The sequence below is a fragment of the Papaver somniferum genome, unplaced genomic scaffold (assembly GCF_003573695.1).
Source record: "Papaver somniferum cultivar HN1 unplaced genomic scaffold, ASM357369v1 unplaced-scaffold_29, whole genome shotgun sequence".
NCBI lineage: Eukaryota > Viridiplantae > Streptophyta > Magnoliopsida > Ranunculales > Papaveraceae > Papaver > Papaver somniferum.
Window position 1 is genome coordinate 3999553 of NW_020639929.1, and position 27807 is coordinate 4027359.

A 27807-nucleotide genomic window follows, 5' to 3' on the forward strand; every position below is an offset into this window, starting at 1 on the left:
ATTCAAACTGGACTAGATCCCGCGGTTTTTCTGCATTTTTTTTTCCTCGTTAATAAAATCTTGTCGTGTCTTTTATTTTTCTATTTCCGCAATTATAATTGTTTATTATAATTAGAAGTAAAATACACAAAAGTTAATTCCAATTTACTTGATAAGCAATCCTAGAGTGTTTGGTTAAGTCCGAACCGAGTATCAAGTAAACATACTTCGTTGTTGTATTTTCTCGATCTAATATCCATAGACGATATACGAAGTGCGCAACCGATTAGTTGTATTGTCTCGACACTGTCCATAGACAATCATTTTCGGAGAAGGGACTTATAGGTGGAATTTTTTTAGATTGAGGTATATTTGGGTACCCTCGTCTTTTCAGTTTGGTAACCATTATAATAATTGCTTATTTTAATCATAATTGAAAAAATGCATTATTTCCATAAACAGAAAAAAGTTGTTTTGAAAATTTATTATAATCAATTATTTTTTTTAGCAAACTCAAATTGAATTTTTTCTTCTTATTTTCTCTAAACTTTAAAGAGAGAGGCAAAAAAAACAACATCGGACTAAAAAAAGTCCTAAATCATTGTTCTTTCTTCTCCTTTTCGAGATCATCATTCTAAGAGAATTAATTATTTAGAAAAAGTGTTTGAGAAATTTATTTTTAAAATGATTATACCAAAATCATTTATCTATTTATGATCATAGATAATTATATATTTTACCAAACAAGGCCGTATTATTTTACTATTATTTTAATTGGTATTGATTTCGTATACAAAAATTAATAGAGTATATTGTGGACTTAGTAGAAATTTAGGAATGTCATTTGTGCGATGTATATATGTGAGGCAACCAAGTTGAGCAGCTTCAAATTTGAAGTAAATGTCCAGCATTTCTGATCTTTTTTACTTTAGGGTTAATTTTATTGCCAGTGGATTTTGTTTATAGTAATCATTATCTAAGTCTTGAAAGAATTATTCCAAATAATCATGATATTGAACTGAATGAGTTAAAGGATAGAGATAGAACAAGACATGGTAGACTCTAGGAACAAAAACAATCTTCAATTGGTGTTGTTGATTTCTCTATTCTTATACCTAGTATTTTTGGAAATTCTCTTTCCTCATTCTCCCTAAATGTTTGTCTAACATCTTCCTCGGTTGGTTTTCGTAAATATGTTGGACCAAAATGATTAATCATTACTTCACAAAGAAATGAAAGGTAAGTGAATGAAGGTGTTTTACCAATACGAAGGTACTCATCATTCGCATCCGCTGAAGTTAGGGATGTCAATGGGCCCGGGTCCTCCAGGGTATCACTGGACCCGGACCCTACTTATAAAAGTCGGATCCGATTCTTAAAGGTTATGGGTCCAGTTCCTAAATTCATGGACCCAAAACCGGAGGGGGGTACCTGTCGGTTCCGGGTACCCATTGGGTATCAAGAAATTACAAAAAAAGATTCAAAAACTTAACATCTTTTTCTTTTTACCTTGAGTCAAAATTATTTTTATAAAAATTTATTTCTTTTCTTGTATTAAATAAAGACTAAATATAAGAAAAAAACGAGAAATGAAAAAAATCCAAGCCGTTACTAAAGAAAATACTTATAATCTTCCTAAAAATATGAATAAAAGTTAGAATACCCGTGGGTACCCGAAGGGTATTACCAATTTGAACCTGTTAAGATTCGGGTCCAATTGGGTAATTACCCGTCGGGTCCAACTTTAGGACCCAGAACCGGACCCATTTCTACAGGGTCCGATTCCGGGTCCGGGTAATGAGTATCCATTGACAGCCCAAGCTTGAGTGCCGTAACCTAGAATCCTTAAAGTCGAAGTAACATTTTGTTCAGGATTATGACCTCTGGTATTCAATGCATCAACCTGATAACTAAATTGAGGTTTTACTCCACAAAGCTCGTCAATAATCTTTTTTCACCAGATGAGGGGGCATGTAGAATCGACCTTGAAATTTTGATCAGAATACACACAATTGGGAAGAAAATAATCGAGCATCAACTTTTGCTAGTAAAATTCCCTCCCACAATACGTGTATCTTCTTGATAATATTTCTTTGGTCTTTAGAATTCTAGGTATTTCGCTCGTATGTACCAGCATCAAAGTGTCGATTAGTTTTTTTATCTTCAACTTCCTCATCTTCAAGTTCATGCAACCTCTTTCGATACATTTCTTGTTGTAATTTAAATCGATTCATAATAACACTCCCCTCTTCATTGGATCTCGCCATTGATGATTAGGAAATTTAAAATTGAGAATGTAGAAAAAGAAATTAATGAAATATATAAGTAGAAGTATGTGTGAGTAATCCGGAGAAATACAAGGGCGTGTATATATATATATATATATAGGAACCAGCAGGGGAAAATAGTCGTTGCAGAATACCTACTGATCGATAATCTTACTATTGCCAGCGGTATTATTTACATCGCGCGTTGAAAAGTATGGCGCCATCAATATTTTGTTATTCATAAAATCGCCCACTAAAAAGTCTGTCGCTCAGTGGCGCAATTTTTTGCCATGCCACCTGGTATGCCAAACTAGTTTTTTTTACTGCATATGCAGAGGAATAGGCCTTATAATAGGATTCTTTTTTTGCTGCCTGAGTCAATCCCTGACTCGTAATGAGTTAGTCTGTTTTTTATTTGAGCTCTTCTACACGTACCATCTCTTTAAGCAAAGTAAAAATCGCCTCTCACATGAGAACGTATCCCGCACCTCCGAAATTTAACAGGGGTCCCACTTTTGGGCCCATCATTTTTAGAATATGAGAAGTGGCGGTTTTTGAACGAAAATGATACACTCACTGTGGGCGGGTCCCACAGTGTGTTCCAAGAAGAAAAAAAAGAAAGAACTCTCTTACGGCTCGGCGGTTTGTAGGAGTGGGTCCCACCTCCTCTCTCTAACACAAATCAGAATCGGGATGGCTCGTGGGATTCAAACCCAAGCATTTCCGGTTTTTGAAGTGTTTTCGGGTCGGTACTTCAAGATTTTTTGTTTTTGTTTTTGGTGACCCTGTCAGGTAGCTCTTGACCCGGGCACAATCGAATCAGGCGTGGAAATGCCGCCGTCTCAATGGGCCCCCGAGTTTTTAAATACCAAATTCATTTTCCATCTTTGATTTCGCTTCGAGTTCACTTCAGACAGAAAACCCTAGAATTTCTTTTTGAAGATGATGAGGACGAAGGATGAATAAGTCATGATCAACATAGGTATTTCGTACTATTCCTCTTTCTTTCTCTCATTTTGATTTTCTGTATCTAATGGATTTTATTTCTAGGGTTTAAATTAAAAAACCAGTTAAGAGCTCTCTCTCTCTCTCGATCGGATTAATTCCAGTTTTTGGTTGGATTAATTTCATTTTTGATTGGATTAGTTACATTTTATGGATTTTTGTTGTTGTTGTGGAAGTAATGGGTTTTGATTGGGTTGAAGAAATTTGTGGTTTCCATTCAGCATTAGATGACCTAATAGAGTACTGCTAAATGCAAATGCTAAATGTGAGATGATGATTTTCAGTTACTTTGTCCCATGTTCTTGTTAGATTGTTTCATGTGGTGCATGTTATTTCTGTACTAGCTCACTAGATTGTAGAACTTAGGGCAGCCGTGAGCTGTTAACTTTTGGTGTGATAGCATCATCTAAAACATTGTTTTCAGTCCTAGTACTTTGTTTTTACAATAGTGTATTCCGGATGATGTCCAACCAGCAAAGTCCCAAAGAAGCTACAGCTGTGACACAATTAGTCTGGTAAATAAATTTGTAGTTACAAGTATAACTCTTCAACTGAACAACGTTCCTTTTCTCTTATTATCAGTTTCCTCCTATGTCTATTTGGAGAGCTTATGAATTGTTACGAGTGATTTCTACTTGTTGTACCTGATTTTAAGAAAATCACTTTTACCACAATGAAAAGACTTGTTAGCATTTATCAGCCATTATACGGCAAATGAGCTTCAATGGTTTTCATATACTTTTCGAATTGATTGTGGGAGGGAAGAATCTACTTTGTGTTGGATGTAACAGTGTGATTGGAGCTTGTTGGGCTTCGTGGAGAGTCTTATCTGCGGTTGAACAAACACAAGAATCCAAAGTAACTTGCTGAAATCTGTAGTATGAATATTTATGAACAATGTCAGTCTGAACTAGCTTTATCATCAGCGCGTAAGAGTAAAGGAGGCTGTCTGTATGATTATTCCTGCCGGGGTGGTTGTCGTCATAACATTCGTTGTGACAATTCCATTTTCTTAAACCATAAACCCCTGATTGATATTTCGATTCATGCATCGTGTAGATAAATTCTTGATTTGCTTCACCTTTGCTATGGTTTAGGTTATTCAATCAGCTAAGGTTCTGAAACTACTACGTCTTTCCTTGAATTGTCGTCTCTGGTAGAATGTAAACTTGATTACATTCTGATTCTCACTCCTTTTTATTCATTTAAGACATGCATTATTATGTTTTTAGTATATGTATATTGAGAATTTCAGATTATTTTCACATGAATTTTCAGGCAAAGTCACACTTCTAAACGTTAGCAACAATGGAATCGGTCCATAAAAAGCGTTTCAGGTCTCGAAGGCGGTCTGAAGTGTGAACTTCTATAGTTTCTAATAAAATGATTCAAAAATTTCTAGTGTTTGACAATCTTCTAACTGATATCCAACTTGTTTGATTTCAGGGTTACGTGATCGGAAATGAGAATTCGCTTACAATTCTGTTTTGCCATTTTCCCATCCATTTAAGGTGAGTTAGAACTCATTCAAAGGCATAAAAGAAACTAGAAATTCAAGCCCATGAACTGTGTATTTATTCTTCAAGCGAAATATTGTTTTGCCAAATTTTATTTTGCATTTTGGTTGGTTTTGTCTTAAAAAATATAGGTTGTAGTTCTCAGCAAAAATGATGAAGTATGAATGATGGGTGGTAGTAGTATTTCATAGTGAAGTCACGCATGCAGTAGTTACTGCATTGTGTGCCCATTTCTTTTGAAACTGCAGGAGACAAGATAATATTACTTGGTACAGAATCAGATCCAGTTCACACTACAGAAAATTCAGTGCTACTCCTAGTTAGTCTACAACTACTATCTGTGAAGTAAACATCTTGTGTGAACACTACTACCATTTTTTATGATCAATAAGGCGAATGGGATTCAATGTTTTAGGGAGCAGTGGTGGTCGATGGCATTCATAAAGGGTGATTCTCTTCAGGTGTTGGTCGTAGGGAGGGATTTATTAGTAGTTTCAGGGAGCAGTGGCGGCAGAATCTTCGATTGGCGGTAGTGGTGGCGGGACTAATGGCTGACTACCTCGGATAATAGTTGCCATCACTGGTCTTGTCTTGGTTGCCCTGTGTACACTGATACACTCTCTTAGGTAATTAGTTCCCTTTTTCTTTAAACAGAAACCCTATAAATAATTTTACAATGAAATTTAATTTTTTAGGATCAGCACAATAACCCTAACAAGTACTACTTATTAAGATCTGATCTTGAATTGCTCCATTATGTTTTGTTCTTCAGTTGAATTTATATGATTAGCAGTTTAAGTTTAGGTGGATTTTGTTTTGTTTTGTTTTGTTTTGTTTTGTTTTGCCAAACATTGAATAAGGAAATAGATAACTACAGTACGCAACTCTCTCCTTGCTATATTTTTGTTTTGTTACTTTTTCATTATTATAGGAAATGCTTCCCTCCCATACCACTAGTAAACTACTTGATTAGAGAAAATTGCATGTAAACAGTGACTAAGAAAACACAATTGAATTGAATCAGTTTGTATTCATTATCAGTGGGTGTATATTCAGGGTGCACTGCCTATATTTTTATGCTGCTGTTCAGTTTACCAATTTAGGGTTGAGCACATGAGTTGCCAATTGGCTCGACTGTTGTTTGCGCTAGATGCATTTATGGTCGTCTATGTTTGTTTGTTTCTTCTTATATGGAAGAAGGATTCTCAGATATTCTTCACACTGGAGGTGCATTAGTTTGTGTCTATGTAATGGTAACATGGGTAGAGTTTAACGTTTATGTATATTCTTCATGAGAAAAATAAAATGGCTGTATATCCAGTCTTATAATGAAGAAAACGACAGCCAATTTCTTTATAGAACTAATTTGCAAAAGCACTAAGGTTGACAGCTAGTGGATTTGTTGATGTCCAACACCAGTACCAGCATCGTCGGCACAGGGATATTCTGAAATATAATATCGTACTGTCGTCGTCACCCGGGCTTGTGCACATTTATATGTTTCAGAACTTTTGGTTCAAAGATCCACTTTCTCGTATTCTTAACTGTGCTACGCATTCATATGGGTTATTTCGCTGTTCGAAATGCTAAAACATCACCATGCCTATTTGGGATATAGATTTAACTATGCTAGGAGCAGATGATGTTGTTATGTTGCGTTTCTTAAGTTGTTTATGTTTATAGATAAATCACCCCTAAGTTATATCTATTGCGTTTCTCTTCAGCTGACAATGTGATTTAATCTTTATTTTCAGAGGACATCTTAGATCACCATGGTCATAGAGGATAAGAAAACAACCCTTTCGCCTCAACGGTGGAAAATCCATTTGACCCAGATGGAAACTCTGTGATGGTGAAGTCAAGTTCTTGAAAAAAAGGTAGCAGTATTGTGTGAGTTATTTCAGTTCATCCTGAAGCTACATTTAACGAATTTCTTTAAGATTATTACTTAAAGCTTCCTTGATGTTGACCTTTCTGCTTGTGGATGCAGGGTATTGCTCCACAGATAAGAGCTGAACTCTGGCCATTTGTTCTTGAAGTGTAAGCATCTTTATTTCTAACCTTTGTGGTTCTTTGTTGTGCATTTCAAGATTTTGTCAGATTCTTAATTATGCTATTAGAATTGTCATGGTGCATTAGTTTGGTGTGCTCCACCTCTTTTTTCATCTACGGTTTGGTCCAGCCAACTCTACTTCATCCATTTACTTCTCTCGTATGATCCACCACCAACAACAAACCTCTCTTTGGCTTTACTCCAAAAAGACCCCAGTTTTCAATCATTTCCTTCAACCCCAACAAATTTCTGTTTTTTCCTTTAACAATTAAAAGGCTTTCATCATAAGACATGTTAATTTGTGTACCAACTGAACCGGTTCTTGAACGCAAACCAGTGTGCAAAACTTGGAGAAGCTTTTTATGTCATCCATCATTCTCTAAGTTGCACGTTTAATCATCTTCTTACTGCTCATCTAGAATGAGCAGTAACTTGGTAAGGAAGATATAATGACCCTTGTGGTTCTAGATGAAGATTAACCGACATGGTGTCGGCATTAAATTTTTACTTTCGAACAGATTAGGTAGTACATGGTAAGTTGCGCGTTGGTGTAGTAGTGGTTGAAACCCGCGTGTGCTGTTTATTACTGCGAAGTATGAAACTTTAGGTCTGAACGCTAAACCTCCAGGGCCAAGTTTATATAGTCATTCATAGAAAAAATCGCAAGGTCCTGATTGGCACTGAGTGTAGTTTATAAGGTAGGTATTAGGAGTGCAAGCATCTGTTTCACTTTTTCATGACAAGGTGACAACTTACCATGAATTGTCTTCATTTGAATCTGTCTAGGTTTAAAGCAAAATTTGGAGATTATATATTTGTTATATTATGACTTAAATCCGCCTCCTGATCTGAAATACTATCATCGTGATAAAGTTTTGCATACTGGTCCAAAACCTACATCGTGGTACAAAATTTGGTTTGTCAGCCAAATTCAATCCCATGTCCGGAAATTTTAAAAATTGTGAACAGGACAATTTCTTGCCAGTGTTGGATTGTGTTCTAGCAATTAAGAAACTTTACTTCTGTTGCTGGTTAGGATAACAATATAAATTTTCTGTCTTTAATTGGCCAGGCTTTTTTGTTTTCCTTACCTTTGTATCACTATATTTTTGCTGTCATGACCTGAGAAGCTTGAGAAGAAAGAGAGATCAGTAGAAGTCAGAAGAGGTAGAGTTGTGTGCTTATCTTATTTCCTGTTGTTCTATGGATCAGTGCTTTAGGTAGAATTGTCTGATGGCTATGAATATGATTTCTGGATTTGAAGACTAGAAATTTCTTTTTCCTATCAATTCTTTTGATTTATTGATTTTGATTGGGGTTTTCATTTTTTCATGATGCAGAAAACAGTTTGAGAAGTGGAGGAAACAGTGCAAACGTGCATCTTTTCAAGCGCATTGGTATGAGCGTGGTCAAGTCAACCGGTTGGAGCGGCGGTACCGCAACGGTACCGACAACAATGGGGACAGTGAGTGTTGTCGAAGATCCAGATTCAGCTGCTCCAAAGGATGTGATTGCGGAGGAGTCCTCCTCGGTTGTCAAAAGAGAGCCCAGAATGTGAGGACTCTGATGGTGATCAGGTTCTCCTGATTAATTTTCCTCAGTGCGCCAACTTAACAAGACAAGAAGGAGAGTGGAATCACAAGGGTGGATGCTATGTAGCTGTTACATAATCATTTGACTCGGGTCTATTGAAAAACCTGAGAGTCAGCAGACTTCTGCTACTGAAAGTAGTGATGAAAATGATCCTGATAAGCCCACTGTGACCCTCCAAAGCATGCAGTCCGAAATTCTGCAGAGATGAAGACTTGGAGACATGGCAGTGAATCATTTGATTTGATCTGTTGAGGAGGACCAACAGAGTGGATTATCTACTCTCCAACCCAGGCTGTTATGTTGCAGACAGGGAGTACAGTGTAGTAGAGGCCGTGGGACTATGACCAACTAGAACCCTGTAAAGTCTTTTCATGCAGCACTCCCAATGGCCATGCCCGAAGCCTACGCAGTCTAACGGTGATGAGATGTTGGATATCGTCAGGGAATGAGTGACCTTTTTGATCAGCTATAGTTGCGGTGGTAGAGGATTGTTATTTGGCTTTCTTTTTTTTGGGCTTGGTGGGATTCAATGAAGAACAATTTCAGGCTTGACCGAGTCTGAATCGGAAAGCAGTTGCACACGGTTTTCAAGATTATCAAGTTCAAAGACTCTTCCTTGTCCACAGGCATCCAGAGAAGAAGATGCAGGTTGTTGAAGACTTTTGTTTGTTTGTCCGTTCACTGAGAACCTATAGAAACTATATAACTAACCAACTGCAGTTCTGGTGCTGTCATGGGTATTACCAAATCGAAACAGGCAATGGGTCCAAAGCAAACATAATCCCCTTGATATACACTGATTTTGTTTTTGGGCAAGCAATATGTGCACTGGCAGTGATGGAGACCAGGCAGCTATTCATGGCTACGATCGAAAGGAACTCAGCTTGGGGGAGAATAACGCAAAAGCAGAGGACCTGTAGCTACATGCAATTGCATGGCTTGTGTACTGCAGCATATAAATGTAAGCTGCAGCAAGGATAAAATGAAACAATAATGAGAGAATGTATGTAATCATTCATGTATGTATATGAAACTACTGCTAAATGAATCCATATCTCGTTTACAAAGCTTGTAGGCCTTTTATGCCAAGTCAATATTGTACAAATTTTTTTTTTTTGTTTGGTTACTAAATACAGCCAAAGCCAAAGAGCCGGCAGTGTCTACTCTAGTGTTTTCAAATTTCATATTTTGTTTGCTTGGTGCTTGGTGGTGCTGTTGTTGTCTGTTTCCTCAGCCAAAGCCAAAGAGCCGTTCTAATTGAAATTTGAAATATGAAATCAGTTCCTAAAAAGAAGTTGTACTATCGTGTCGCAGGAGAGCATGTCAACACAATGAAGAATGCACCTGTAAGCCGTCGGATTCTGCATCCATCAACATGCATCTCTATATAAAAAGATCTGACGGTGCTGAGGTGCGTGTGGATGGTACAGTCATATAGGTGCTCAACATGTTACGCAAGGGACACTGATAAATCGTTTCTATCACTCAGATACCCAGATTTGTTCCACCAGAAATGAAATCCATTCCTCCTGTTAATCAGTTGATGTAAATCATAGATGGATTCTAACCTTGTTTCATTTGATTTACTAGAAAAAAAGAAAGCTTGGCTATTCGATCCTTTGTTTCAAGTTCTAATTTTTTTCTAGATCTTCATGCATACCATCTAATGGTACTGAACAAACTCAATCATGGCTTTTTACTATATCTTATCACCAAATTCTCATCTTCATTATTCAGTCATGGAGGTGCGTCAGCTAACTCTCAGGTAATCCCGCAATCCAATTTCAATTTCAATTTCATTTTCGTTTTCATTTTCAATGTGTTCAGATTTAGGGTCACTTAAATTGAAACGACATCTTAAGATTTTGTGGATTTTTTTTTTTTTTGAATGAAGGTCTCTCAAAAAAGACTATATAACCAAGTAATTTTGGGGAAATTTCCTTTCTTCAGCTGGTTTCCAACTCCAAGGTAATCTCGTATTCCAATTTCAAGAATTTTTCCTTTTTTGAGCTCTTATTATTGTTTTTGGTATCAATTCCATGATGAGCATGTCAATTTGCACTATATAATATAACGATTATTACATTCACTCTAGGAACCAACTAACAAGACAACCCATACTGCTACTAATACTACGGCAGTGATGGAGAAGAAGACAAGAGCATGTAAAAGAAAAGATTGTGGTGATGCTGACACGACAAATACGTCAACAGCAACGGAGACGAGAAAAGGGCATGTAGAAGAAAAGATTGTGGTGACACGAATACTCCAACAGTGATTGAGAAGAAGAAAGAAGCATATAGAAGTAAAGACTCCGGAGATGCAGCAAACACGTCAATGGCGATTAAGGCAAAGAAACAAGCATATAAAAGAAAAGATTGTGGTGATACAAATACTTCAGCACTGACTGAGAAGAAGAAGAAAAGAGCATATAGAAGAAATGATTGTATTATTGGTACAGATACTCCAGCCGTGATGGAGAAGAAGAAAAGTGCATATCGAAGAAAGAAGTGCCTTCCTCATGATTTAATTGTCGAAGAAATATTAACCAGGCTTCCAGTCACATCACTCCTGAAGTCTGTTCGGGTATCCAAACTCTGGTATAACTCCATTCACAATGATCATAAACACTTAACTTATTCTCATTTCCTTCAATCGCAGAAACAGCCCCAGGTTATCTTTAGTCTTTTGAATGTCAGGTCTGGGTTTCAACCTAACACTGATGATACTAGTTATGCCTGCCACTTTTTCAAATTTACTGCTGGAAATTACTCTTATGACCATGTCCTAAGGTTTGACAAGTTTCGGAATGCTCTTACTCATCCTCATATGTGGGAACTGGTTGGTTACTGCAATGGTCTACCTTGTATGGCAGAAGTGGGTCATTACTCAACTCGCTACATGATTTTGGACCCAAACAGGGATGATTTTCTCTATATCTTTTATCCAGCCAGCGTTGGGATATGCACCCCCAATGCCCACATCATCTGTCACGGATTTGGGTTCGATCCCTCAGCAAACGAGTACAAGTTGGCAAGTATTTTTCGTACTGCTGAAAACGAGCTTAATTTTGTGGTTTTCACACTGGGAACTAAATCATGGAGAAATATCACTGCTGTAACGACACCCATGTCAGCTCATGGTGGCCGTCCTATTATAAAGTTAAGATCACCCACTGGTAGTGACAAATCAGCCATCTTCTGTGCCACTAGTAGCAGCCGCAGCAGTGGATGTCTGGTCTGGAAGATAATAGCAACTTTGGGGGGAGCAGGAACGAATCATATCCAACATGATGTTAATAATGAGATGGAGATGCTACTGTTGTTCAATCTGCATGACGAGAAGTTTCAGTTCATTCAACTACCAGCTAAAAGTACAACTGACGAGCAGAAGAAGAACTTACTTGTTGATTATCCTCATCTTCTGGAGTTCAAGGGTTCTCCTTGTATTGCACGTATTGAAAAACTACCAGGGAATATAAGTGATTATCCTCATCGTTGCCGTGATGATCATCAGGGTAGTAGCAATTGCTGCTGCTGTTGTTGTAAAGTTCATTTGTATGTATTGAAGGATAAAGTCGAGCAAGCCTGGGTTAAGGAGGAGAGTTTTGATGTTTGTGTAAATTCTACTCCCAGATTTTTAAGAGAACTGGGCACTCTGGCACCAGATCCCTGCTGCTTTTGTTTCGGCAGTACTACTACACCTCCTACTCGCATCTTCAGTTTCTCAGATTAGGTGTTACTTTACTGGTTCAATGGGGAATATCTTCAAGTTTACAACTTGCATTCTGAAAAAATTCAGCTGGTGCTGCCTAGTTATTCTAAAGAGAGTGCTGTCTTTCGAGCTAAGAGGAAGGAACCGCGACACGTCTTTAATTCTTCTGGTGATGATGATATTTATTGCTCCAATATGGATTATCAGCTGCACTGTCATGAGGAGAACTTCCTGTCTCTGGAAACCTTCATACCCGAAGGAGTGCAAGGAGTAGATGCTGATGATTTCTCCAAGTTAGATATGGAGAGAGAAGACCGTCGGTGTTCCGCATTTGTGTATATCAACAGAGGTTCGAAAGTGTTTTATCCTTCTTTTAATTAGTACACATGTAGTAACTTATCTTGGTAACTGTCATCAGTTTACTAGATTACTTGTAGTAGTCAAGTTTCAGAGCTACTGTCATGCTCTATTAGGAGAACCTAGGTAGCTTAAATTGATGAGTGTGTCAAAGTGAAATCATCATAAACTGCAATGAATTTTTATGTTAAGAATTTATGTGAAAGCTAGTATGTGAAAGCTAATTTTGTTTTCCAGAAAACGGTGATGAAGCACGCAGTTGAATGAGGTAGAGAGGCGATAATGAACCTTTCTGTAAAAATCATGTATACAGAATTCTGGTTCAGTGAATTTCATTCTCATTGAACCCTGGCAGAAGTGGTACACAACAGATTGAACTATTTTCTGAAAGAGAACAGATTGAACTTAATATTCTTTCTTTTTATAGTTTCATCTCAAAATTTCTGTTCAAATTCATATGGTTTAGTATCATATTTTCAACTTCAAGCTCATTATCTTAGAGATTCTATGAAGCCCAGGTGACCCTGAAAATGCTTTTCGAAAAGAGAGTCAAAACAGTGTAACAATGGCAGACAACATAGCAAAGTTTATAAATGCTTATTTGATTGTAAACAAATCATGATACAATATAATACACTCCCTCTTCTATACTCGTGTGGATGACGAAAATCTTAAAATAACAACTCAGCAAACAAAGGAACAAACAGCCCAAATGACCTTGAAAATGAACATAATTCTATCAATGAGGGACTCAGCAACAAAGGCAGGAATTGGGCTAACTCTTTGTGACTACATGGGTACAATCAAAGGACTCGATGCAAACTGCACTTCCTGGGAGCAATTAGAAATCCAAAGGGCTGAAGCGGGCATTCCAATTGGCAACAAAATGGAGTGATCACACTATCTCGTTCAGAAGCAATTCTAAGCTGCTGATAGGAAAGTATGCAACAACAATGAAACAGCGATACATGATAAGTGCAAACTTCGGAAACAAAACAAAGTTTGAGATAAACTTTTTAGCTATGGATTTTATTTTTGTCGGAAGAGTAAATATAATTTGGGCCGCAAACTTATCAATCTTTTGTAACAAGTATGCCATCCAGCACACACACGGAAGGACATTACTCTAAATGCTTTATTAATCTAAAATAATAAAAAAGAAAAATGAAAGATAAAATAAAATAATGAAAGATGGAATTTACTTGTGGAGATAAATGCCAGTCTAGTAGTTGTTGAGTTCAGGGTTCATGAAATTATACATAAGATGCAAAAATCCAAATCTAAAAAGGCTTTATGGGGTTAAAGAGCATTCGATAGAGTCGAATGGACCTTCTTGCTTCAAATAATGACTAAATTTGGTTTTAACGAGAAGTGGTGTAATCTGGTACACCAATGTATCTCAACAACTACTCTATCAGTTCTCATTAATGGATCTCCCACTAAGTTTTTAAGCCCACTAGAGGATTGAGACAGGATGACCCTATCTCCCCTTATTTGTTCTTATTCTATATGAAGGCTCTCTCCAGAACAATTACGGAAGCTGAAAACTTAGGCCTGATTAAAGGTATCAAAACTGTTCATAAAGCACCCTCTGTTAGCCACTTACTTTTTGCCGATGACTGCTTAATTTTTTGTAAGGTCAGTGAGAAAACGTGTCATAATTTGGTTAAAATGTTTAAAGACTTTGGGTTAGCTTCGGGCCAACTAGTAAACTTAGACAAATCAGGGGTTTCTTTCAGCCCGAAAACTGATACTAGTATAAGACAAAAGGTTAAACAAATCTTGGGAGTGAAGGCTATCCTCCTAAATGATAAGTACTTAGGCTCACCACTTTTCACTAATAGATCTAAGATTACTTGTTTTGAACCATTGATTGAAAAGATGAAAATTAGAGTTCAGAGTTGGAATGACACTAACCTAAATAATGCTGGCAAAACAGTGATGATAAAGAATGTAACTTCATCGTTGTAAGTCTATCAAATGATCTGTTTTAAGATTCCGGTGAAAATTTGTAACAATTTAACAAAAATTCAAAGAAACTTTTGGTGGGGAAAAAATGAAAAAGGTCTAAATGAACAAGGTAAGAAAGGAGTATTTCTTAAAAACTGGGATTGTATAACTAAGTCCCTTGATGATGGGGGCTTAGGAATAAAAAATATCAAACATTTCAACTTAGCTATGACAGCTAAAATGGGATGGAGATTGAATGAAAAACCGGACTCTCTTTGTGCTACAATTCTTAAAGAAAAATACTATCCTAATATTGATATTCTACACATAAACACCATTCCTAATAGAAGGGATAACTGGATTTGGAAAGGCCTGTTGACTGGTATTCAACAGATAAAAACTCACTGCTTTTGGGAGATATGGAATGGCACAAATATAGATATATGGGAGGATTTTTGGATCCCAAATACTAATCCCCCATATCCCAAACCAAACTCAGTAACTGAAAACATGGTAAAAGTGAGCGATCTTCTTACTTCTTGTAAAGAGTGGGATGTTGATAAGTTAAAAAATGCTTTGATAACTACTTAGTGGAAAAGAGTAAGAAATTAAAAATCCCAATTGTGGACAGTGAAGACACTCCGCATCGGAACCTTAATATCACAGGCACTTCCACTGTAAAATCACTTTACAATCATATCAACTCAACCGACAACACAAACCAAGATTGGAACATCATTTGGAAAATGCGTATCACACCTTCAGTTAAGATTTTCATTTGGAAAGCAACGCACTCGATACTGTCCAACAGTATGAGAGTTGCTGCAGTAATCCCAAGCATAAACACAACCTGCAAATTGTGTAATATTGGCCAAGAAACATTAACCCACTTATTTCTGGAATGTAATTTTTCTATATAGGTGTGGATGAACTTTAATTTTGATATACAGTTTATACGGAATGGCACAAATTCTTTTCATGAATGGCTAAATAACTGTTTTGAAAATCCGGATAGAGGCGACTATGGCATAGATTGTCAAGTACTATGTAGTGTCACTATTTGGCACATTTGGAAGACGAGGTGTAAAGTAACTTTTAAAAAAGAGAGCCAAAATAGTGTAAACATAGCTAACAACATTGTAAGATATCTGAATAGCTATAAGACAGTGAACAATCCAGGGTACAACATAATGCAAACTCTGTTCTACGATCCTCTAAATGATGAAACTTTGAAATTCACGAAGACGGAAGAGACACCAAGACAAATGGGTATACAAATCAATATTTCTCTAACGATGATGAACTGTGATGCTAAATCAGGTATTGGGATGACTTTCTGTGACTATACAGGTCATACTAGAGAATCAAGGGGACTGTATTCCACTACAACAAACATAGAGCAACTAGAGATAGAAGGTGCTGAAGCAGCTTTCAAATGGGCCACAGAGTGGAGTGGACATACTATTACCTTTAGAAGTAATTCCGAACCTACTCTTTTATCGCTTATAGGAAAGTATGCAAAGGCAAGACAACAAAGATACAAGATCAGTGGTGAATTCTGCAACAACAATAAATTCGACATCAATTTTTAGTTAACTCTTTTGTTCTAGTTAGGAGATCAACTATAATTTGGGCAGCAAATGTATCAGCTTTTTGTAACAAATATTCAATTAAACATGCCTAGACAAGATATGACTTATGCGCTATCTTAACTTATTTGAATATCCAGAATTAGAACCAACATGTAATGGATTATAGATCCTCTAATTATCGTCGGCATGGACCAATGTTATCTGTAATATGAGGGAAACCTCTTTTTCTATATAAAAAAAAAAGTAGTCGCTGAGTTTGGTAAAGAAAACAAGCTTATTATATGGGCGACATGTTTTATTAGAAGGGCGGGAGTATGATAGTAATGTCTCTTTAGTTGGTTAGGGGATGTTTTAAAGGGGATGTTAATTGACTAGGTTACCCTCCCCATTTTTTTAACCTAAATCAAAACTAAATTGAAAATTTGTTTTCTTTCTTCTTCTCTTCTCCTCTTCTCATCAACCATAACCTTCATTAAAACTCAAAATTTCATCGTCTTCGATTAATCGACGATTCGAAAATTAATTAAGTGTAGTGTAATGACTTATATGAAGTATGTTTTGGAAAATCCAATTAGGGTTTAGTTTATCTTGTTCGATTTAAGTTTAATTTCTATCAAAAATTAAGGTTTTAGATGAAAATTGAAATTAAAGTTTCCGGGCTTATGTGAGTTACGGTTGATTTTAACTCTATTACGAACCGTAACTGGAAATTTTGATGTTGTTACGGTTGGTAATAGTTCAACTACCAATCGTATGTTCTTGTATCTGAGAATTTTATTCAGTTACGGTTGGTATCGAGCATTTGGTTACCAACTGTAACTGAGTTACGGTTGGTATATAACATTTGGTTACCAACCGTAACTGAGTTACTGTTGGTATCGAGCATTTAGTTACCAACCGTAACTGGTTTTACGATTGGGTTTTCCCCAAATTTAACCAGTTACGGTTGGTAGTTCATCTTTTATGAACCGTAACTATGAATTACGGTTGGTTACGAGCAAAATGCCAACCGTAATTAGCTCTGAAAATATAAGAAATTGAATTTTTTTACGTAATTGAGCAACAAAAAGCTAGTTGGGACTAATTTAGAAATATACCTGGTCATTTTCAGGCATTGGGTTTTCACTATGTTGGTTAATTTCTTCAATTGATTGAGATTGACCTTCACTTTGGGTTAAAACTTCTCTACCATCTCCAATATTTTTTTTTAAACTCTAAAATCTGATTTTGTTTTGATCTTGAGTTAATATAAGTGAAATTAATCATTAACATTAAACTTGATTATCATCAGTAAACTAGGTTATTAATTATGAGAGTTAATTTGTCATTTCCAGTTAATTTTTGATAAACGACATCTTGAATGATCATGTAATGACCTTTTTGTCATATTGAAATGCGGCCCTTCTAATAAACCTCGCCGCCACTATAATAAGGTTGAAAGAAAAAGAAAGGTAAATCACACATATTACTACTCCCGGCCGATACCCCGCCTTCATCACTCTCACACTGAGGTTTTCCCTCGTATCTCACTCTGTCTTATTTTTCCCCTCCTCACTCGCTCCTTCGATTCCTTTCAATATCCCCTTCGATTCTTTCACCGAATTCCTTCAATTGACGACGATTGTTAATTGAATTCATCAAAATGGAATTTACTGGTAGAGAAGATGAAGATGAAATTGATAAGAGAAAAGTTGAAATTGATAAGAAGAATTTAAGACCTAAAAATCAATATCCAGTTAAAGAGGAGAAACCTAACTCTCAGAATGGATATGATAATGGAGAAGAATCTTAAGTTGAACCACAATGGGAAAGGAGCCAAGAAGTTTGTTGATGCGCTGTTTCTCTTTGTGTCGAAGAAAAATGATTACTGTGATTTTGCGAAAAATGGTGGAATAAAGTTCAAATCGAAGCAGAAGTTTATATATTTCAGAAATTCTTTTTTCCAGTGAGATAAAAATTCACTCAAGCTTGGGCCTACCTTTAAGGCTCTTGAAAGGAAGCTGGACATCTATGTAAGTATGAATGTCTAAAATTTGGCTCTTCTTTCAATTTCTTAGGTTTATATTGTGCAACCAATTTTGTTTCCCTTAAGATTATTAGTATGATACTTCCATGAAATTTCCAGAGAAAACCGAAAATACGAAACCGAAGATACGTATTACGGAGTATGTATGAGTACAAACACATGTTAAGATACGTTGAACCGTATCTTAAAGACTAGTATGATATCCGTATTTTCGGTTTTCTCTGGAAATTTCATGTTAGTCAATTTCAATTTGGTTTGGTTGTTGAACATAACATGCACCTGATAAGAATCCCCTGGACAACTTTTGTGTTCCCATGATTTTCATCTTGCCGTACACAGTATATACTACATACTTTGTTTCATTTTAATAGAATGATTCACTGGAATCGGTTTATGAAAATCATGTGCTAGTTTTCAAATAGTTTTGTCTCCTTAATTTTCTGATATCGTGTATGTATATATTGTTGTCACAATATGAGTTTGGATGATGTGTCATGCATCTCGCATGTCATTGTATGAAAAAGTAGGATAATATGTCCGTAAGTTTACTAGCATCCTGAGAACTATTGCCGTTTCAAGCGGCTGATCACGATAACTGCTCTTGTGAAAGATAAGTTGGATGTATGGCCTGTGATTCATGTATCAACCATATTTCCAATTTCTTCTCTTGGAAACTTCCTTATGTTGTTACATATGTTTTAAGGTTTAGTGTCGTTTCATTGTGTTTGCATCTAATGATTAACTTCAAGATTGGTGTGTAGATGCAAGTTCTACACATCTGGATTATTCAAAACCTTGAGATGCCATGCATACCTAAATCGCTTCTGTGAAAAGGTGTCTATTTAATGTGTCGGTTCATTTCAAATATGACTACATTAAGTTTTGGTTTGTACAATCAGTTTTGTGTAACAGCATATTCTGGTGGAAGGTTTCCTTCTCTGTGAACTGTCACCATTCTCTTAATGCTGAATTAATCGGCTTAACCGGTAAATGAGGGATGGACTGATTTCTCGGTTTTTAGTGCATGTGCAAACGCAGTAGACACAATTTCTAAACTTGTGGGACAATGGTTAATTAACACTTGTTCAATTAGTGAACAATATGCATTTCCACACACAGATACATCATTTTCTGTAGTGATGATCTGCAGTAGAAAAGATGTAATGTCTGAGTACCGAGATGAACCATTTATAGAATAATGATACATCTAACTCGATACTGATAATGAAATGTGATATATTTAAATCACATCTCCATTGGTATTTACTGTATAGAAAGATACAGTGACGGTGGTTCAAGATGTATCCAACTGTAAATGAAAAGACTCCTTCATGGTAGTTTGAACCACAGTAGGAAGGATACGATCATCATGTATTTACAGTTGGACCGAGTTCAGTTATTTGGGGAAGAAGACATACTTTGTACAGTTTGCTTATCGGCAAAAGTAAAATTCTATTTGAGTTCAAACACAAACAGACTAGTGACTGTTTGGGAATTCGGCGTAATCTAAGGCCTCACATTAGTCCCCACTAATTAAGGCGAGATTAATAACGAGTTAGCGATCTAATTTGCAGCAGGATCAAAGAAACTTCTTTGATTTTAAGAGCGATTAAGGATCTAACTGAAATATATATTAATGTGGCTGTGACAAGTAAGTGGTGGAGCGCTCTAAGTGGTATATCTCAACTCCTTTAGAATATTGTTTCATGCCAATTAGTAACCGGGAATAATAGGCATGAAATGTGGGGGACGTACCAGTTGTATACCCTCAAAAATGTGGGGGTTAGAGATTCCATACTCAGATTACCTTTTTCTGTTTATCAAAAGATATGCTTGGAAATTTTGGAATCTACATTTTTCATAAATGAGTTACAAACTTACAATGAGAATTGAAATAGTTTGAAATAAAATCGAGTGCGTCGATTAAGTCAACTTGTAACAATTTGAATATTAGGGCGGCTGACCGAATATCCAAATAGGAAGTGTTACAATTACAATGTTAAACTTATTTATTGAGGAAATAAGTCTTTTGCCTACAAAATGTGTTTAATCTCTAGTAAATAATCTGATCTTTCTCTGAATATAGTGGAGAAGATAATGTGGTTATGTTAGATCTGTTCCAGTACTTTGTTCTGATTTTCACCGTGATAGATACAATGGTTTTCAGTGTGGTTTTATTGTTCTACAGAGATTCCCCAAGGTCTCCGATGATCCACCTACTTTTGAAAACGTTCGTTTTACAAGATTTAACCACAAGCTAAAGTTGATTGCTCACTCTAAGAAGAATCCTTACAAGAAAACACGTTCAAAAAGAGTAAGCATCAATGTGAGAAGAACATCCACAAATTGGTCTTCAGATAAAAAAACCCCTTCGAAAACACATACGAAGAGTGGTGTAATCAATTTGAAATCACCTATCAATGTGAACAAGAAAGTTGTTGTCAAATTGGGATCACCCAGGAAGAGCACGGTAACATCTAAGAAAAAGAGTTCTGTAATTGCATACACACCTCCAAGGACAAGATCTCATAAAGTTTTAGGTGATACTAAAAAATCCAACCAGCCTTCCCCGTCTCTGTATTCACCCCTTAAGACAAAGTATAGGAATGCTGTTGCGAGTGCTGAAAAATACCAGGAGAAGAATGAGCTCCGTCAACTCTTGCGGAGGAAGAAAGACATTATGGGATCTATGAGTCTATATCAGAATGAGAGGGATCGCAAGGACCAACAACTTTCTGAGCTGCAGAAGAAGGAACTAGAATCTTCCTCAGCTTCTTTGTATAACCTGGGAAAAACATGTTTCTTGAATGCCACACTGCAGTGCTTAAAAGCAGTTTCCGAACTGAGATTAGAGCTTACCAAGTGATTTTATTTTCTGTCTCTAATTTTGTTTGTAAAATATTTGTTATCTCCAATTATTAGTTTGATTTCTATACTTTCAAATAGATATGAAGGAAATCCAGATGACTCGGATGAGTCAAACTTAGTGACAATGACAGCAAGAGACTTGTTTTCTGAGTTAGATGGTAGCAAGACACCCGTCTCTCCAAAGAAGTTCTTGAGGGTGAGTTCTCGCTCGTATTTTCTTTTCATTTTTAATTTATGTCACTCATACATTTGTGGTGATAAAATTTTCGTTCTGGCAGCTTTGGGAAATAAGTATTCCGATTACAGTAAGAAGAGAGGTATTCTTTGTATCATATTAAACCGGGAAATACTACTGCCTATCGATGTTGGTTTTCTAATCAGTTTACAGTGAATGTTGGAATAAAATTAGGACGCAGAGGAGTGCTGGACGAGACTTGTAGATACCTTTTTAGAATCTCTTCTTAAAGCAGAAAATGGGAGGTACCTGCTTTCTTTTATTGGATAATTGCTATGTACATTCTTACTACTGTCCTGTACTTTTGCATTTATGCTGTTATATTACGCGATTTGATTAATTTAAAGCTTTTTGGTATTTACTTACAGTGAAAATCCCGAGGCTGTGAAAAAAATCTTCGGAATTGACATTGTTGGCAGGTACCAGTACCACCTGATGTTTGAAATATACCCTGTTTCACTTTTCCTGAAACAGAGGTAATATTATTCTTAGTGTCTCTACTCTTTGCTTCTGAATTAAGTTTGGAAGGTATTCACAAAACCTTGGTTACCAGTGTTCATTCTGAAGAAACTGGCCATTCAAGCTCCGAAAAAGCGTCTTTCAACATGTTTCCATGCCATATCTCAGATGGAGCGGAAACTCTTCTCGAGGCATTAAAGATCGTAAGTGTCTACTTAGATGAATTTTTATTAAGGAATTCGAAGTACTGTAGTTTGAAATAAAATTTTTGGTTAACTCCAAGTCATCTGCTACTAATTTGACAAATTGGAATTCATGCAGGACCTGAAGGACGAGAGGGATTTGTTTTCAGCTTCCTTGGGGGCTCGATTCTAAACAAATGAAAGAATCACGCATCGATGACTTACCAAGCTTGAGCGGGTTCATCTTGAGTTGGTACTTCCTACATCTTTCGAAGACCATTTTTAGGTGAGATTCGTGGCTCTCAGTCTCTGAAGTCTTAACTATGATGTCATCCACATATATCTCTACCGTCTGATGCAGTAGATCGTGGAATATGGATGTCATGGTGCGCTGATACATGGCGCCGGCGTTTTTTAGTCTGAAGGGCATCACCACGTAGTAGAAGTTCCTATATGGAGTTTGAAAGGCAGTCTTCTTTGCATCCTCTTCAACAATCTTTATTTGGTTATATCCATTAAACCCATCCATGAAAGAGAAGCGCGTCTTGCCTCCAGTCGCGTCCAGCGTTAAGTCGATGTTGGGCAGTGGAAAATCATCTTTGGGACAAGCCCGATTGAGATTCCTATAGTCTACACAGCACCGTATCTTTCCATTCTTCTTCACCACTGGGACTATGTTGGCTAACCAGGTCGGGTGCTGAATAGGTCTGATGATCTTGGCTTTCAACAGGCGTTCCACTTCTTCCTTTATTGCGAGAGCGGTTGCCCTCGGGAACTCTCTACTTATTTGTTTTATCGGCTGAAATTTAGGAGACACTCCAAGGTTATGAGCTACTAGGCTGCTGTCTAGACCCGGCATTTCATCGTAATCGTAGGTGAAAACATCTCTATATTCCCTGAGAAATGCGATCAATGCTTCTCTTTCTTTCGCGTCCAAACTTTTACTGATCATGATTGGTCGCTTTCCATTTTCTGTTCCGATGTCAATTTCTTCTACATCATCCATGGTGAGGTCTTTAGGAGCCCGTTCTTCTATAGACTGTGTATTCTCACCAAGTAGTTCCTGTAATTCTCCATCATCGATTGTACTGTAAGGTAGCTCGTTTAGGTTTTGATCGTATGAGGGGGCCTCTACGTTGGGCATGTCGAAGTTTTGCGTGCTTGTAGAGGCTCCCACGGTTAGTTGCTACAAGCGGTACACGTGTCCCCCATCTGGTCTTGAGAAACGTTGGAACCTTGGTTGATCTTCGTTCTTCTGCTTTCTTTCCTCTGGGAACATCATCCTGGACGGACTGAAGACCGACTTGGTTGGCTCCGTCTTCTCTTCCTCGCTCCATTTTGGTAGCGGGTAAGTTTTACCTCGGGAATTTCATCTGCTTCCTTAGCCAAATCATAAAAAACCACGTCTGCCATGTAAGCTTCTTCCGGGTCAAAAGGCTGGCTCGTGGCTGGTATCCGAAATTGCCTCCCCACATGTTAGTCTTGACGCACTGATGGTACGTTGACGCTACCACCTTATGGTTGAGTAACCACCCTCGTTCTAACAATACATGGAACGTCGTTTCGTCTTCCAGTACACAGAAAAGGGTAAGCCCGCGAATGGGACCAATCTTCATAACCAAATGGACGATCCCGATGGCCGTCTGAGTATGTCCTCCAAATCCTTTCACCGTTGTGGTTCGCATTTTGATTGCCGACTGCTACACTCCGAGAAGATCTAGTGTGTATGTAGAGATTAAATTTAGAGATGCACCCCCATCCACGAAGGCCCTCTTCAAAGGAATCTTATTGATGTGCGCGGTCAGGTACATGGGTCTAAGGTGCTCTCCTGGATAACAAATATCCTCGTCTGTGAATACGATAGTTTCTTTTGGGAGGGAATTGTAAGGCTTTCCTGTCGCAATAGCTTTGGCCACTTCCCTGCTTTGTCCTCGCTAAAACCCAGTGAGTCAAAAAACTGTTGGGCCAACACTGTGCCCGCGAATTTGTTAGCGTCGCCATCTGTGTTCGTAAGTGCACAACTTTCTACTGTGACCTCGCATGCTTCTTCATCCTTTTCTTCCCAGGGTTGCCATTCGTCTCCGTTGGGATCATGAGAAAGCATCATTACCTGATTTTGAGTTGCTTTCCCTCCCTCGGAATTTCCCATTTCGATTTCGCGCACTTCTAGTTTCTTCTGGAACATTCTTCTTAGGTTATAGCAGTCGACCGTGGGATGATGTACTCTGCGATGGAAGTGACAATATCTGGCATTGCTCTTCTGGATATCGTTGGGGTCCGCCCTTGTTGAAAGAAGATGAATTTCTTTATTCACCACCCACTGATCCAGGAGCCCGATGATCCGCTCTTTACTACAGGGAAATGGGGGAGGAAGCGGTTGATCCCTGTATGACTGATTTGTTTGCGCGCCCCGGCCTTCTTGGTTGTTGTTTGCACGTGTGTTCCTTGGTGTTGCGCCAGACATAATCCGAGTTGCTTTCTTCAACACAGTTGGCGATCCTCGATGCAGCTTCTTCCAGTTCGACGAAAGTTGGAAATCGGAAGTTCACTAGGATTTTCTTGAAGCATGGTATCATTCCTCGTACGCATATCTCCACTAGTGCATCTTCTTTAACGTCCTCATGGAAATCCAGCGCGAAATGTCGAAACCGAGTGATATACTTCCCTATGTCTTCCCCTAACCGCTGGTTACACTTACCCAAGTCGATCGTCGTGACTTTCCTTTTTGCAAAGTAAAACTTTCTGAGGAAGTGCGTGGACAGGTCCGTCCATGAACTGGTGCTTCCGGGTTTTAGGTTATCATACCAAGAGAAGGCCGTCTTAGACAACGACTTCGGAAACTCCCTTGGGCATAATTTCCCATCAGAGGCTCGATCATTCATAGAAGCGATGAATCGTCTAAGATGCTCTCGCGCATTCCCTTGTCCATCATACACTTTGAACTTTGGTGAGGTATAATCTTCTGGATATTGATAATCCACAATCTCAGGGGTATATGGGCTTGGCATAAAATCGTAGTTATTCTGTTTTACCACTTTGTGGTTTGTCTCGAAAAACTTGGCCATCGCCTCCTGCGTCATCATCCCGTGATCCTTTCCTTTATCCTTGGCGCTTTCTAAGGCTGCCTTGGACCTTTGCTCGTTGCTAGCTTCTTTTAGCAATTTTCTCAACTCTCTTTCCCTGCGGATGTGTTCATCCAATTCTTTCTGCATTTCCTTTAAAGTAGGTTGCGGGAGTGACGTGCTTCCCCCCTCTAGTTGCTTATCCTTCTCCCGCATCGCTTCAGGTCTTCTCGCTTGTAAGATTGGGTCTGTCACTATCCCTATCCGCTCCCCTTCTAGGTAAGGGGGCGGATTATTCAATTGACCGCTAGTCGCGTTCGGGCTAGTATCGCTCGGCTGCATTATGATAGACTAGGCACGAGCCTCCGGGTGTGGTCGCCAAATGTTAATACCGGAATTCTCGTTAGGTTCTACACGTCCTAGTCTACCAAGATGACCTCACTTTTCTTAGAATGGTATGAGAGAGAGTTGGCTTTCCATTGTACCTTATCCTTTCTTATATAGACTTTCCAAAAACCCCTTGTTTTTATGACATCTTGCCATGTGTCCTAAACCTCCTTAATTACCACTGCCATCCCTTGTCTAATATAACCTCCTTCTTCCTTGTTCATTACTTCATTGTCCCTTCTAATTCATGGATACTTCTTTGGTGGATTTGGGCCTTAGTCCCCAAGTCCCCATGTTCCATGTGTGGCCTTTCCCCTCTTTGGGGCATCCTAACCTGGTTAAGAGAATTATTTTTCATGTATCAACACAAACCAACCACCTCTTTATCACCCACCCACCAGCTTGCCCTTAGAAATGCAACTTGCTTTTTCTATCCATAGAACATTCAAACTTGCTTATGTCGATGTTTCTATCAATGTACAGGGACTTGTACCATCCAAAACTTGCCATTTTCGGTAAATGTGAAAAGTAAATTAAAATTATCTCCACCTGAGGGGTCCATATCACTATAAATCCACCTGATATCTCCTAGAAAGAATTGGAATCATAAACCAAGATAGGCTTAAGTCTAAGAGCAATTCCAATGGTAGTCCATCCGTACCATATATATATATTGGTTGACGGCTAAATTTTCTTAGATTAAGAATTGTTTCTTAATTTTATAAATATCCATATTTTTCTATTGTTTTACCTTTTATTATATTTCCTGTATTAGAGACGTAAACTCAATTACGAGGATAATGAAGCAATATAAATAGGGATAAAATGGTTAAAAATCATCTTAAAATTGCCACTCCGTCTATCTAATAGTACAAGAAAAAAATAATATTCCGCCTGTATAAAAGGTACAGAGGGAGTACATACCAAATTAGGTGGATGGTCAAAGTTAATTTCAATGAAGTGGAGAGGGGGCCCCTTCTGAGACAAACAAATACGACTGTTACAGTTGGGATTGGGAGGTGTAAACTGACTCGGGCCTTGGCTCCAACTGAACCGAGAGTCAACTCTAATTACATCGAGACGCGGCTCTAACTGGATCGATAATGTAACATTCCAACAACATAAAACGGTCACATTTGCACACCCCATAAATTTAAGTCAACTTCAATTTTTTCTAGTCTCCACTCATCTTTTCTTCTCTACATGATTTCAACTCAAATCCAATCTTCTCTACATCTTTTCAACACAAATTCAATTTACTATACATCTTTTCAAACACAAATTCAACATCCAATTAAATTGTTCATTGTTGACCAATTTAGACCAGGTCAATGTTGATCGGCAACCATTTTTTTTTGTTGCTATAAAAAGGTTCCTAAGTGCTCATGGCTGTTACGACGTCCCTATTACAAATAATTAGTAACTGCTCTCGACTTCTTGCTCACGAAAGAAGATACTTATTCATGTTATGAATTGGCACGTAGTAACGGCTGAGTGCCGATACAATGACCGTTGCAAACTGAAATTCGTACAGGCTAGTGGGCCATTACAAAAAATTTGTAATACCCCTTTTTGCAACAACGTTGACCCGTTACAACTCCTTTTCACGACGCGTAAAAATCATTACTACTAGGAAAAAAAATGGTGTAGTAAAGGAGAACTATTTGGGAATTGAGAAGGAAGAAAGGTTCTAATCGAAGTGTCAGGAGGAACTTTTGGGATATTATCCCTTTTACAATTTCGGGCGACAATCTGGATTAAACGAAATAATAGACTGTTTGATGGGAACTATAAGCTGAAAGAAAAGGTCATTGAAAGTAGCAAATTTCTTATTTTCAACTTATCCACAAGTTCATCTTCAAACTGGTTTGCATTATTGGGAGGCAGTCACAACTTCATGATGAGATAAAAAGAATTTATTTATTTAATTATAAGCGGGAAGAAAAAGTCATTGAGGGTAGCAAGATTCTTATTTACAGATCCGATTTTTTTTTTTAATATAACAATAATTATCAATTGGCATAAGCTTATAAATATTTATAACCGATCCGATTTTTTTTTTTAATATAATAACAATCATCAATTGGCATAAGCTTAAATAAAAGGTCATTAGGGATAGCAAGATTTTTATTTACAACTAGTTCGGATATTTTTTTTGATATTATAATTATTTGGCTAGGAAAAAAGAAAATTGATATAACAATAATTGTCAATTGGCATCAGAACGTAGTTCGGATATTTTTTTTGATATTATAATTATTTGGTTCGGAAAAAAAAACGATATAACAATAATTATTAATTGGCATCAGAGCGTAGGATTCAATTAATTTTATAAAATTAAATGTATTTTATTGAAACCTCGTTCCGATGTCAAATGAGAATAGCGGCTACACCAATCTCACTTTACTAGTTTTACTATATTTATATGGGGTGTCCTAAAGTGTTGAAATGACTAACCTACCCTTAATCTTATTTAATTTAAAACCAACCTAATAACCACCTATATATATATATATATATATATATATATATATATATATATATATATATATATATATAAC

At 37.4% G+C, this 27807-nt stretch overlaps 2 protein-coding genes and 1 long non-coding RNA gene across 9 annotated transcripts; all 3 read left to right on the forward strand.

Annotated features, from left to right (window-relative positions):
- The first annotated feature begins 3148 nt into the window (after positions 1-3148).
- LOC113341312 lies at positions 3149-9540 on the forward strand. 6 transcript variants are annotated; one of them, XR_003355874.1, is made up of 8 exons: positions 3149-3228; positions 4530-4588; positions 4698-4762; positions 5184-5394; positions 6523-6645; positions 6759-6808; positions 7894-7988; positions 8162-9540. It is a non-coding gene; the product is annotated as an uncharacterized LOC113341312 (long non-coding RNA). The 6 variants fall into 6 exon arrangements; XR_003355875.1 differs by lacking the exon at positions 7894-7988 and having other exon boundaries at positions 4530-4609; positions 4977-5394; XR_003355876.1 differs by lacking the exon at positions 7894-7988 and having other exon boundaries at positions 4530-4607.
- Positions 9541-9921: 381 nt separating this feature from the next.
- LOC113341284 (putative F-box protein At1g33530) lies at positions 9922-12704 on the forward strand. Its single transcript, XM_026586217.1, has 3 exons — positions 9922-10179; positions 10309-10382; positions 10510-12704. Exon 3 carries the CDS (start codon positions 10752-10754, stop codon positions 12147-12149), a length of 1398 nt encoding a protein of 465 aa, XP_026442002.1. The 5' UTR covers positions 9922-10179; positions 10309-10382; positions 10510-10751; the 3' UTR covers positions 12150-12704.
- A 4847-nt stretch (positions 12705-17551) lies between these two features.
- Positions 17552-25980, forward strand: LOC113341389 (ubiquitin carboxyl-terminal hydrolase 7-like). Of its 2 annotated transcripts, XR_003355912.1 has the most exons (9): positions 17552-18039; positions 20242-20915; positions 21000-21117; positions 21200-21238; positions 21331-21401; positions 21525-21575; positions 21710-21818; positions 21937-22083; positions 25730-25980. XR_003355912.1 is itself a non-coding variant. In XM_026586287.1 (8 exons), exons 2-8 carry the CDS (start codon positions 20734-20736, stop codon positions 21988-21990), a joined length of 624 nt encoding a protein of 207 aa, XP_026442072.1. In that variant the 5' UTR covers positions 17552-18039; positions 20242-20733; the 3' UTR covers positions 21991-23232. The 2 variants fall into 2 exon arrangements, 1 of the variants encoding a protein (XP_026442072.1); XM_026586287.1 differs by lacking the exon at positions 25730-25980 and having other exon boundaries at positions 21937-23232.
- Positions 25981-27807: the final 1827 nt, after the last annotated feature.